The following is a 9,794-nucleotide window of genomic DNA, read 5'->3' as shown; positions in this document are numbered from 1 at the left end:
AGCCTTTCATTGGGAATCAGGTTCAATTTAAATTGCCAGTGAATATATTAAGGACTTGTTGCTTTCCTTCTTGTTTGGAATTATAAATATAGTGTTTCGGCCTGCAGAGGTACGAGGTTAGCTGGATTTATTTGGATTTTATAGCTATTGGATTCTTCTCTTTTTTCCAAGATAACATCAATTTGCAATATCTGGCTCATGTTATGAACGTGTGAGACGCTCATTGGACAATCATAATAGGGGAATTTTGGATGACACTTACATGGGCACAAAACTCAATTGTTTTCCGAATAACTTTGAACTTTAGTTACATGCAAGTACTTCAATCTTCCTGTGTGTTTTTCATTGCATGGAGAAGTTAGATGTTACACAATCTTGTCTTTGATTGGACTGCAGAGATCCTGGGGGCCATGGTGATTACAGATATATGGATGCAAAGCTTTATTTCTTTGTTTTTTGAATTCTGTAGATATCATTGACGCTTTTGGAGTTATATCATCTTTCACAGGAGTAAAGGCGTAACTTCAGTGGAGAAGCTGCTTCCAGCCGTCAGGAGTGTCAGAGTTCAGCGCCTCCATATTGGATCCATATTGGGTGACTTTAAAATAAGAGAAATGTTCATCAGTGCCATCTCTATTTCTCCACTTCACTGTTTCGGAGCTTTTTCCAGCTGCTCTGTGTTTTCCCACCATCTGCTCTGTTTGCACACTGAGGGGTATCTCCAAGCAACCGATAAGAGCGCCCGCTCTGCATTGATCCTCAAGAAGGAAACCAGAAAAAATATGAAGTTCTGCTCAAACAAACAAACCAGCTCAGATGTTTTCCTCCGTCATGTCACAGCAGGTCTATTTTTTGTGATACCAATGTGACCCAAGTTTACAAGAGGCTGGAACTATTCCCGATATTCTACAAGTTCCTCACTCGGCTGACGTATATCTGACGACGACACGCTGCGTGGACCCACGTCAGCAGCGCACCCAGAAAAAATCTCTTTAGCTATTTATAAAATCTTTTCTTGTCTTGCAGTTAGAATTAAAAAAAAAGGGGGGTCACAGAAATAAAAGTGGGGGTAGAAGGGGAAAGAAGAGGGAAGTCAGCCTCATTCTCATCCATCTCTCCTCCTCCTCTATTATTCATCAGCCTTCTCATCCCTCCTTCAGCATGTTGATGGAGGATAAAATAGGTCACGGAGGGATAGGCTCGTGCTCGCAGTGACTGATGTCTTCCCTGACACACCGTGCACTCATCCCCTCCCTCTCTACCGCCCTCTTCCTCGTCGTGTTGTCTTTTGTTTCCCCAGCTCGGCTCACCATCCTCTCTTCACGAATCCTCCTCCCGAAGACCATAAGAAGTCACATCTGCAGGGGGGGGGGGGCAACACCGACCCACCACCGAAATGAAATTAAGTCTGAAAGCAGCTTCCAGTGGGACACTTTTCACAAATGTACCAGTCTTCCCTTTTGTTTAAAGATAGAAAACTTTTCTGTCTTTGAGCATCACAGTCTCGGTTATTATTTTTTCTTCATATGTGCAAGTTTATGAACCATTAAAATGGAGGGTTGCAGAGTGTTTTTCCTGCTCACTTTCTTAGCAGTGCTAAAAGTGAACATTTACTACACCACCATCTGTAATGCATTTCTTGCATACAGACAAAATGGGATAATTTGATGAAACTTGAATGTTTGAGCTTTTTTTAAAAGGCAAAAACAGAAAACATTATGCAATTTCCAGTCCATCGTTGTCATTTTAACGAGGCCTGAGTCTGCAGTTTGATGAAGTGACTTCTGGAAAAAGGTAGTTGTTTGTTGTGAAATTGCAGCCATGTTCTCAAATGGTATTAACGCGACGAGATGTAAAAGAAAAAGCTGCTAACAGTAAAAGTGCTGCCCAGCCTTTTTCTCAACTCGACTTCGAGCTTCATTAAATGTTCAAGGCAAGTTGTGCTTTCTCTGTGACGTCTGGAAGCTTTTACTAGAGAGTATGAGACAGATGCGTTTTAATTTTGAGCACAAATAATCATTTCATCTTCAGGGGCTCAGTTGTAAAATGGATCGTATCTTCTCTTTTCAGAGATGCTTCTGGGCTTTTTCCAACATTTAGTCCACCCTGTGGCCTCTCACAGTGAAACACAGGGCGCAGGACCGTTTACGTTTGTTTTGCTTTAGGTTGAAAGGCAAATGGTTCGTGAAATATGCAATTTTCCAAACTGCTTTTTCAAAATTTCACACTATTTTGAGGACGTTCACCCTAAAAACTGTCAGGAACATGTTGATGCATGTTCTCATTTGTCCAGGTCGAAGGCATCAAATAGCAACTCTGTCAGTCGTCTTGGCAGAAGTTTTGCTCCACATCAGAGTGGCTTCATTGGAAATGAAAGTTTCTCTTCTCCGTCTCTTTGTTCTTGGTGTGTTGGGTGACTTGGGCTTTCTGTGTGAAATCTGCAGCCTTTTCCAATACTGGATCAGGTTGGATGTGCTTTCATTTTAAGAGTAACTGGTTAGTCAAGTATTTATAGCAAACTTAGGCAGCAGGATTGTGTGAATAAATAAAAACGTGTCAACGCTAAATATATTTAATGGAGTTATTTTATTGTTCTTTGGATTTTTTTTATGAATGAATGAATTGTTATAATAGAGATCAAATGATTTTCCAGATGTTGTATAAAATGTAATCCCTTACAAAAGTATTTTACAGACACAAACATACACTTTACACCTAACACTACTGGTCTTCATAGAAGACTTTGGCCATGGCGAGGGCCACCTTGGCGACCTTTTTGTCTTTGGAGTCGGTTCCCATGTTGGCTCGTGCGATTTTTATCCAGTACTGCTCTGTACGGACCTGATAGTCGGTCACCGTCTCTCCCTCCTGCACAGCGGGGTGCTCTTCCTCATCTGCACACACAGTCAGAGAGGTCAGAGGTCAACACTGTGCAGAAAGACAAATCTAATTTACCGCAACACCTGACCTGTTGAGCACAGATCCCTTTGCATACGCGTCGGAAAAGATAGATTAAATATGACAGAAAGGTGCAACTCATTGCGATACATTTGTTGTTACTGTTTTATCACTGTACTAAGATTTGTGTTTTAATCACATAAATAATCTTAGACTATAGAGCATCTTCCTCCCAATAAATGAACATGCTACTTGTTACTGTTGATGCAAAGAAAGTGGAAGTTCTGCAGAGGGGCTGTGTTTCTGTTGGGTCGCAGTACGCTGACTGGCAGCTTCAGGATTATCCATTAGTATTTCCCTAAACTTCTCTTTACAGGAGGAGCAACCTATAAATCCCGAACTAATTCAGTCCACTAGAATGAAAAGATTGTAAGTAAAGTTGGCATTAGCCAGTATTAAGAGTAGCTTTTACACATTAGCAGAGAAAGATTCTTTTTGTAAGAGCTGTCTGTTGGTAGGAAGACTTAACAGGTAAGATTAGTTTAACCCTCCTCTTTTAAATAGAATATAATAATGATAAAATCTACTAAATCTGTTAGATCCCTGTTAAATGAAGCGTGCCTGAAGGAAGCCTAAGTCACAAACAAACTTCAGTATGTACAGCGAGAACATGCAAACTCGAGAAATGGAAGGGTGGAATCAAACCAGGGATCCTTCCCATGAGTGCCAACCACTGCTGAACTGTGCCATCCAGTTTGATCGTGCAGCTTATCACAAAATCGAGCAGATAAGCCTGTAAACACTTGGACAACAATGGAAAAAAAATCCTCTCACCTTCCTCGTCCTCACTCTCCTCCTCTGACTCCTCTTCCTCCCCTTCTGCTCCCTTCGCCTCCTCCTCCTCCTCCTCTTCATCACCCTCTGACTCAGATTCTTCCAGCCACTCCTGCGTCTCTGTCGAGAGAGAATCCAAAATCCAGATGAAAGCTCTTTAGCCGGCGTTGGGCCTGGACTCGCCCGGCTTGTGTCTTCAACTCACTGGGATCCATTTCCACTAGAACCTCCCACTGCTCCATCTTGTGCAGGTCCAGGCAGTAGAGGTCATTCAGGGTGAACTGGCGGTCGCCCACCTCGAACATCCCCCCGTACAGGAAGAGCTTTCCCTGGCGTGCGGTTGCCATGGCGCTGGACCGCGGGCAGGGCTCCACCAGAGGGGCTGCCGCAGAGCCTAATGGGATAATCATCACTGAAATCAGCAATAAATGTAAACTTGATGGGGTTTCTGTCTCCGGCTGTGCCTTATCTTACCATCGTCGTCTTCATCTTCCTCCTCCTCCTCCTGCTCCTCCTCATGGTGTCCAGGGATCACCTCCTTGATGGTCATCACGGTGCCATCCTCTGCCACGATCTCCTTGACGACCTCGGTGGGTCCTTGAAGCGCCGCCTCCTCATCCTGATCCTTCTCTCCTTCCTCCCCCTCTGCTCCAGTCTTCTTGCCCCTCCGCCGTTTCTTCTTGTCCGTCCTGTTTCCCTTCAAAAGCACACACAGAAACAAAAGAATAAGGTATAATGTTTTGCTCCTGGATCTTACACACTCCTCCCCCTCTAACTCTTCAATCCAATAAAAATGAGTAAACTCAGTCTTTCTTTCACGTTCCTCTTTCAATAGGAGATGCATTGGTTGGGTTCGGCCTATCATGTAGGGATTTAGAATTTTTCGCCCCTGATCTCGAGCAGAATTCTTTTTAGGACTGAACATCAGCCAACCTCAGAACTTTCTCAGAAAGAGTTGGGTGATTCGGCACCCTGCGCAACCACATCGAATGTCGCGTCTTACCCGCAGCAGGCCGGGGAACCAGCGGTTCTTCACCGTATCATACAGGTAGAGGTCATTGTAGAAATCTCCCTCCAGAGACTCCTCCTCCTCCTCGTCACAAACTCCTCCGAACAGCACCGCCCGCCCTGCCGGGCCCACCGCCAGGGAGAAACCTGAGCGAGGAGGGGGCTTACTGCCTGAAGGGTTCACCCTGGACCAGGACCACTTCTCTGCCGGATGGAGAAATAAGTGAAGACGACATAAGCAGCAAGAAGGAAGCAACTGTATGATTCCTGCACTGGTTCTCACCTTGGCCGTCTTTGCCGTCCCTCTTCAGCAGAAACATGTCCGGGTGGATCGTCCCCTTCTCTACCTCCTTCTTCACTCTCTGAACAAGACCGACACAGTTGTCGGTTATCACAGAACCTTACATCTTATGCACACGGGGTCAACACGCACCACTTTGGAGTAACCTCCGTACACGATGACGCCCGTGCCATCCGGCGTTGAGGTCATCTGACAGGCAGAGCGTGGGGAGGGGGCGGAGCCAGACGGAGCGAGGCGGGACCAGGAGAAGGAGTCCAGGGAGAAAGCGTAGACATCATTGAAGTAGATGAAATCCCTGCAAGAGGGGGAATCAGGTTTGTCAGATGGGGGAACTGTGGAAAATCAATTCAGACATGAAACGCTGCTGAAAATCATATCTTCAAGCTACACGAGTAAAACACAAAATCTTAAGTTCAACAAACAAGCCTCGGGATGCAGCAAACAGGAGGCAACTGTCTCATCAGCCTAATCTGAGTGAAACTAAATCTTTCTTTCATCAAAGATATCAGAGTGTTTCATTACGGAAGAGTTTTAGGGCCACTAAAGAAAAAAAAAATTTGGAGGCTAAAAAAAAAAAAAAAAAAAACCTTCGTGGCCCCAGAAAAAGTCGAAAATCAAAGTCGAGATTTTTTTTTTATTATTTATTTTTAAATTACCATCTTACTTAAAAGAGTTTCTAATTCCACTTTCGTCCACCTACAATCTCCTTTTGCCGAGTATTGCAATCACAATTTGGTTTGTGGCAAATACATTTAAGTAGATGATGTTCATATCATATTCATTTCGTTGTTTTGAGTCATTTTTACTTGATTATTTTGCTTCTGACTTTTGCTTTTAACTTTTAATGAGTTAGTTTGACTTTTTTTTTTTTTAATCCTGACATTTTGAATCACAAATTCAATGCATGAATGCACAATGCACAACATATTGTGCAGCCTGAGTGTGCAGTCAAAAGAAAATCATTGTGGTCAAAGAGTGACTTTGACCATTAGTTAGGTAACGTGCGCGTATGTACCTCGTGCTTTCATGGAAACCTCCAAACACTAGCAGCTGCCGCTTGCTGAGGACCATCCTGTGGCCGCTGCGGCCCGACGGACCACCAGGCGCCCTGTTAGTCCCAAACGCATATAGTTGTTAAAAAGAAAGAATAGAAACAAATTTTAAAAAAGCTGTTTGTTGCATCTGTTGTGTCGCTGTGCACACACTTGATGTTTTCCCAGATGTGTGTAGCGAAGTGCAGCACCCAGAGGTCTTTGTAGTGGTAGAACTGCTCCCCATTTGGTGAGGCGAACTCCCCCCCAAAGACCCAAAGCTGCCCACCACCCTGGGGAACTACCACCGCCTGAGGGGGGGACACAGAGGGGAGGGAAAAGTGAGACATAGGGCTGCACAAATAGAGCAGAATAATATCCTCAGATTTCTATCACTTTTTCACAACAGCGTGTGACGATGATGAAGATGAGTGTCAAAGTGTTCTCTGATATGCGCTGCAGTAGCCTGCCCCCTTGTGGCTGAGATGGAGAATAAACATGTGAACATGCCTCATGGTTTCTTACCTGTATTACATATTAAGGTCATGATTAGTGAGGTGCTGCATTGCCAAATTGTGCAAAAACAACATCAAGTAACAATAAAAACAGGATCAAGAGTTACTTTTTTGAGGATTGTGGTTTACCTGGTGAGAGCAGCGCGGTGGAGGCGGGTTGGGAATCTCCGATTTAACCCAGCTGTTCTTCTTGATGTTGTAAAAAAACAGATCATTGTACAGATAGGTCTGCAAAGGAGACAATAACAGTTATTGTTTCCAACATTAATCCATATAACAAACCATATTCATAAAGTAATTCCCCAAGACCTAAAAACTTAAGAGTATTTTTCCAACCTTCTTTCCATTGAAGAATTCTCCTCCAAACAGTATTAGTTCATCTTTCTCAGGATGAGCAGAGAAAGATGCATTCAATCTTAAAAAATAAAATAAAATAAAAAAGTCATAAAGGATCAGCACAGTCAGACAGACTAATAGATGAGGTTGACAGAAATATCTGTACAAATGATTAGATCTTGCAAAGGTGGTGGGGTGTTAGTGATTATCTGTAAGTTTTTACTTTTTTTGTGCCATATTTAAGTTGTTTCATGTATCGTCGTTTGATTCTGACAGTATTGTATTTTTGTGTCTCATATTTTGAGGCTGCACAATGATAAATATGATTATGTCATCATGTAATACAATATATACTGCAGGAGAGCGGGCAGGTGGACGGACGGACAGATAAATTCAATGAAGCTGTTTAAAAGATGGATGGATCTTGTTTTATTGAACATAGTCTTATCCTTTTATCCTTTGTCCCTAGCGCCCAATCTGCATCATGACTTTACTTTGCATCAATATCCGCTATTCACGTGAGTGTCAACTGCATTTTTTCCTCTCTTCATTGCATTGTACTATCAATTGATGATCCTTTTACTTGGTCATTGCTCTTCACATTCGCTGTATTTGTGGTCACTGTAGTTATTCAGTATCTCTTAAGAGCCTTTTGTGCTTTATTTTGTTGGGATTGAAAAAAAGTGCCTCAAACTTTTTCTTTTCTGTTATTGTTGTAGAATAACCTGAATTAAATATAAATTGTCCCATGATAGTCTTTTTTTAATTATGATTCTTTATGCCATTTGTGTCTCATCAGTGGTTTCTGAGCTCTCCTTGTAGAAGTTCTGTCTCGAGTTCGGATTATTTTTAGTATCTTTAGGTCTGTATCCCATCGGTCTGAGACAATGTTTTCATCATTGTGATGAATAATAATGATTATAGCTTCAGATAATGAGTTTTATGTAAGATAATCGTAGCGTCTGAGCTTGTTAACTTGTGCTTTAGGCACATGCTGGTATGTGTTGTGTCGTAGATAAACTGAAGGTTTGAATCACACTTCACCTTGGTGATGGAGGCGGACACGTAGACTCTACAACTTGAGTCTTCTTTGCATCTAGAGTCTGGAACTCCGCGATCAAAGCCTCCAAATCTTCCTGGGGAGAAAAAGACGAGATAATAATGGGATACAACTCAATAATAAAAAGAATGAGGGGTGTTTTCTGAAATGTGTTGTGTGTGCATGGTCACGTATCTTGCTGTAAAACGAGCAAAAAGTGATTAAAATTGATTAGTGGTCTGTTAAAGCACAATATAGGCGTTTACGGACTCTAATATGACGATATGTGAAAATCTGCATCCCAGATTTTGACAGTGAGTCTAAATAAAGACTCACCTCGTCTCGTTTGGACCTCTTTGAAACCTTTTTCTCCATTTTCGCGGCTGTTTTCTCCGCTCCTTTGACCTTTTTCTCTTTCTTGCCTTTTTTCCCCATGACTATGGAAATTCTCCAGCAATTGACTTATTTTCTCTCCGTTCTTTTAAATAATATCAGCACCACATGCAAGCCCCAAACACTGACACGCCGGAATCAGAGTTCCACTTCCGGCAACAACCGTGACGTCAATATGCAGCTAGAGAAGCACCAGCGCCCTCTTTCGATTGGGAGAAAAACTAAAGCTGGGGCTTCTGGTGTTGCTGCTCTTTACTTCATTTAAAGGAGACATATCATGCTTTTAAATCCTTCCTTTTTACATATAAATCATACAGTTGTGGTCTATATAAAGCGGAACTGCAATGCTTGGGTCTGAATTCCTCATTATTATAGCTCCACAGGCCCCTTTTCTACCCCTTTTCTGATGTGCTTCTGAGAGCAACTCGTTTTGGGGCGGTCTCTTCAAATGCAAATGAGACACTTCATACCCCTCCTCCTCTCCAGGTTGCAGAGGTGACACTCGGTTCAACGCCACCCTGTTCGGCCATCTTTGTAGTTTGATAGAACAGATACAATTATCTAGCGGCGCAGAAACTTTATATTCACACATTATTTACAAAATGTCAACAACGGAAGATTTGTCCATCCAGCCATACATGTTGGAGCCAGAGTCGGACCCGGCGGAGCGAGATGAAAATGACGATGATGCACCTACAGAACAACGTCTTCATATGGATGTAACGCAATGGTGTGTTACTATATTCACACTAACTTCTCCATCCATGCCCACTACTACAATACTGCCTGTATTACAACGACTATTTAACACAGAAGTTACATTATAATCTAAAACGAGCACACAGCGCTAACATATGAAGACGGTGCAACTGCTAATGCTAACAAAACAATGACAGGGACGTCTTATCATCACACTTTTTAGCGTTATATACAGCTTACCGAAGTGCTCTGTTCGTCGTCTCCATAGATAGAAGGAACTGACCGCTCAATCAGACCAAGTCTTTCGGCAAATCCTTCTTTATACTGGCGGAGGTTGTTGAAGCAGTCGTCCTTAAAGTGATTCGCGCACACAAAAATGACCTTACCCACAGATGTGGGTACATTTCTGTGAAAAATAAAACTCAACCAGGCACTTCGAAAAGGTTCTGATGCTGGGAGACGGTGTAACGAAGCTTGTGGGTTACTACATCCAACAACCGAACATTTCGACTTATCCTCTCGTAACTTCGGTTGGACTACAAAATCGCAGCTAGAAACAAAAATGGCGGATTGCTCGAAGTGTCGATGTCCTAATTTGGCAGTTCCGCCGGGAATACTGTGACGTAATAGTTCAAAAAACGTAATAGAGAATAGAAAAATCGAAACGGATCGCAAAATATGACCAAAACAGAATATAAAGGTATCAACGGAGCACCTGAAGAGACTACTTTGAACTTTTC

At 42.6% G+C, this 9,794-nt stretch overlaps 1 protein-coding gene across 1 annotated transcript; it reads right to left on the bottom strand.

Annotated features, from left to right (window-relative positions):
• Positions 1–2,563: 2,563 nt before the first annotated feature.
• klhdc4 (kelch domain containing 4) lies at positions 2,564–8,515 on the bottom strand. Its single transcript, XM_080475821.1, has 13 exons — positions 8,299–8,515; positions 7,968–8,059; positions 6,924–7,002; positions 6,717–6,815; positions 6,247–6,383; positions 6,057–6,149; positions 5,174–5,336; positions 5,024–5,102; positions 4,736–4,944; positions 4,207–4,429; positions 3,938–4,126; positions 3,733–3,852; positions 2,564–2,894 (listed from the first exon to the last, which is right to left on the bottom strand). The coding sequence occupies exons 1-13, from the start codon at positions 8,395–8,397 to the stop codon at positions 2,722–2,724; spliced, it is 1,755 nt and encodes a 584-aa protein (XP_080331947.1). The 5' UTR covers positions 8,398–8,515; the 3' UTR covers positions 2,564–2,721.
• Between the last annotated feature and the right edge of the window lie 1,279 nt (positions 8,516–9,794).

Source organism: Lipophrys pholis (assembly GCF_963383615.2).
Source record: "Lipophrys pholis genome assembly, chromosome: 11".
Taxonomy (NCBI): Eukaryota; Metazoa; Chordata; class Actinopteri; order Blenniiformes; family Blenniidae; genus Lipophrys; species Lipophrys pholis.
Note: the sequence above shows the minus strand (reverse complement) of the source record. Positions and strands in the feature narration are given on the sequence as shown.